General features: G+C 58.4%; 1 protein-coding gene across 1 annotated transcript; it reads left to right on the plus strand.

Annotated features, from left to right (window-relative positions):
- The first annotated feature begins 479 nt into the window (after positions 1-479).
- LOC133069644 (nck-associated protein 5-like) lies at positions 480-2368 on the plus strand. The gene has a single exon (XM_061161250.1). The coding sequence runs from the start codon at positions 480-482 to the stop codon at positions 1851-1853; it is 1374 nt and encodes a 457-aa protein (XP_061017233.1). The 3' UTR covers positions 1854-2368.
- The last annotated feature ends 531 nt before the right edge of the window (positions 2369-2899 follow it).

Genomic DNA, 2899 nt, shown 5'->3' on the forward strand with positions numbered 1-2899 from the left:
GTTGGTTTGACCATGGTTCAGTGGATGTTTGTGGGATGAATGGATGGTGCAGGAGTGTGAGGAGGCTAGCTGCCTCCAGCTAGCTGTCACTTCTGTGTTCATCACAACCTTCCTCTCTTCCCTATTCTCCCAGCAGTCATTCATTCAATAAAAATTATGCATTGAGAGTCTGTACCAAGGTTTCAGAACCTGGAATCATGTTATATTTCTGGGCCTAAGTTTTTTCTTGAGTGAAGTGGGGGTAATTGAAGATCCCTCCAGCATCTCCTGACATTCACTTCTGTCTTCTGCAAACTAATGACATTCCATGTTTGATACTCATTTATTCGTGGACTGGTAAAGAAAAGAACCTGTGGGTTTGGAGGAGATGCCTGCAAACATGCATGCTCAGGGCTGTCCAATTCTTTGTGACCCCATGGGCTCCTCTGTCCATGAATTTTCCAGGTGAGAATCCTGGAGTGGGTTCCATTTCCTCCTCAATGGCCCCACACTCAGCCATTGAGGAGAAGGTGATGAAGGGCATCGAGGAGAATATGCTGCGGCTCCAGGGCCAGGAGCGGGTGCCCAGCACCGAGGCCAAGCATCGGAACACCAGCAGCATCGCCAGCTGGTTTGGCCTTAAGAAGAGCAAGCTGCCAGCATTAAACTGCCGCACAGAGACCACCAAGGGCAAGGAAGGGGCCGGGGGCTCCCCGCTCCGGAAGGAGGTCAAGATGGAAGCCCGGAAGCTGGAGGCTGAGAGTCTCAATATTTCCAAGCTGATGGCTAAGGCGGAAGACCTGCGCCGGGCGCTGGAGGAGGAAAAGGCCTACCTGAACAGCAGGGCCCGGCCTTGGCCCGGGGGCCCAGCACCAGGGACCAGTGCAGGCCTGGGGCAGGGGCAGGGCCAGCTGGTTGGCATGTACCAGGGTGCAGACACCTTCATGCAGCAGCTTCTCAACAGGGTGGATGGCAAGGAGCTGACCCCCAAGAGCTGGCGGGAACCCAAACCTGAGTATGGCGATTTCCAGCCAGTGTCCTCTGACCCCAAGAACCCCTGGCCCACCTGTGGGCCCCGAAATGGCCTGGTGGGCCCTCTCCAGGGCTGCGGAAAACCTCCTGGGAAGCCAAGCATCGAGCCAGGGAGGCGAGAAGAGATGCCCTCCGAGGACAGTCTGGCCGAGCCAGTGACCACCTCACACTTCACAGCCTGCGGCTCTTTGACTCGAACCCTGGACAGTGGCATTGGGACCTTCCCACCCCCAGACCACGGCAGCAGTGGGACCCCCAGCAAGAATCTTCCGAAGACCAAGCCACCACGGCTGGAGCCCCCACCAGGGGTGCCCCCAGCTCGGCCCCCACCCCTTACCAAAGTCCCCCGCCGTGCCCACACACTGGAGCGTGAGGTGCCCGGCATAGAGGAGCTGCTGGTGAGCGGGCGGCACCCCAGCATGCCGGCCTTCCCTGCCCTGCTCATCGCTGCTCCAGGCCACCGGGGCCATCAGACCTGTCCAGACGATCCCTGCGAAGACCCAGGCCCACCCCCACCAGTCCAGCTGGCCAAGAACTGGACCTTTCCCAATGCCAGGGCAGCCAGCGGTTCCTCTGACCCTTTCTTATGCCCACCCCGACAACTGGAGGGCCTGCCCAGGACCCCCATGGCCCTGCCCATGGATGGAAAGCGGAGCCTGGAGCCCAGCCGCCCTGCCCCTGCGCCCCAGGGCCCGGCGTTTGGGGACAGCCGCACCCCCAGCACGTCGGACGTGGGCGAGGAAGGGAGAGTGGCCAGCGGGGGACCCCCGGGGCTGGAGATCTCTGAGTCTCTCAGCGACTCGCTCTACGACTCGCTGTCCTCTTGCGGGAGTCAGGGCTAAGTGGCAGCGGCAGCCACGCCCCGCGCTGGAGGCGGAGGCCACGGATTGGACGGCTCTCCTCAAGCCCCGCCCCCGGGGCCCCGCCCTGAAGGGACCAAGGAGGCAGATGAACCAGAAGGTGAAGGGGGTTCCCGGAACAGCCCACTGCCCGCCGCCGCCGCTGCTGTGGAGGAGATGACCGCTCTCAGCTCAGGGAGAGACCCCACCCTTGGTCCTTTCTCTCACCCAGAGTACGGCTCTTCCTCTGAGGGACTGGGGGGTTCAAGGCCGCTGTGTCCCGGCCCCCACTCCCGCTTCAGGCTGAGCCATCTTGTGGTGCTGGGCTTCCTGCCCACCGGTCGTGCCATCTCCGCCCACCCTGGCGGCTCCCCTGCCTCAGCAGCCGCGTGCTGGTGGAGTTTAGGGGCGAGGGGTCACGTTGCCTTCTCTGTCTGCCCTGGTCCTCCCCGCTGTCTGGATGGTGCTGCCCTCTCCTGCCCCGTATCTTTGGGGCCCATTTGTCTGTCTTCTTTTGTTGGTTGTTTATATATATATATATATATAAAATATAATATATATAATAATATATATATATATATATTAAAGCGTCTGACCCAGCCCCCACCCTCCCAAAAAAAAAAAATCAAGGGATTTTTTTCAATCCCCAATCAAAGGATTGAATCTGAGTATCTTACGTCTCCTGCACTGGCAGCAAGTTCTTCACCACCACATCAGCTGGGAAGATTTGGAAGAGGGGCAGGAGCTATACAACACAGACAGTGATTCCAAGACCTCACATGTGGGTCTTCTTTAAAACTAAGGATGGCTCTGCAGCCACCTGCTCTCTGGCACATCCAACGGTGTGGTGGACCTTCATGTGATTCACGTGGTGTTGCAGTGGTGTGGCAGTTTTCAGAAGTGTGCTGGGAGCAAGAGCTGATATGGAAGCTCTAAATGTGGGCAGACTCCAAGTGGGCCATTCGAGGATGTGGGAACATGGAGGGTTTTCAGGGGACCTTCCTTGCATGGGCAATAATCAGCTGTGAAGTTGTGACAGAGAAAATCAG

The sequence above is a fragment of the Dama dama genome, chromosome 14 (assembly GCF_033118175.1).
Source record: "Dama dama isolate Ldn47 chromosome 14, ASM3311817v1, whole genome shotgun sequence".
In the NCBI taxonomy this organism is placed as follows: domain Eukaryota; kingdom Metazoa; phylum Chordata; class Mammalia; order Artiodactyla; family Cervidae; genus Dama; species Dama dama.

Bases quoted from the DNA above. Each gene is read 5' to 3' on its own strand.
- LOC133069644 (XM_061161250.1), top strand. From the start codon at position 480: ATGGCCCCACACTCAGCCATTGAGGAGAAGGTGATGAAGGGCATCGAG.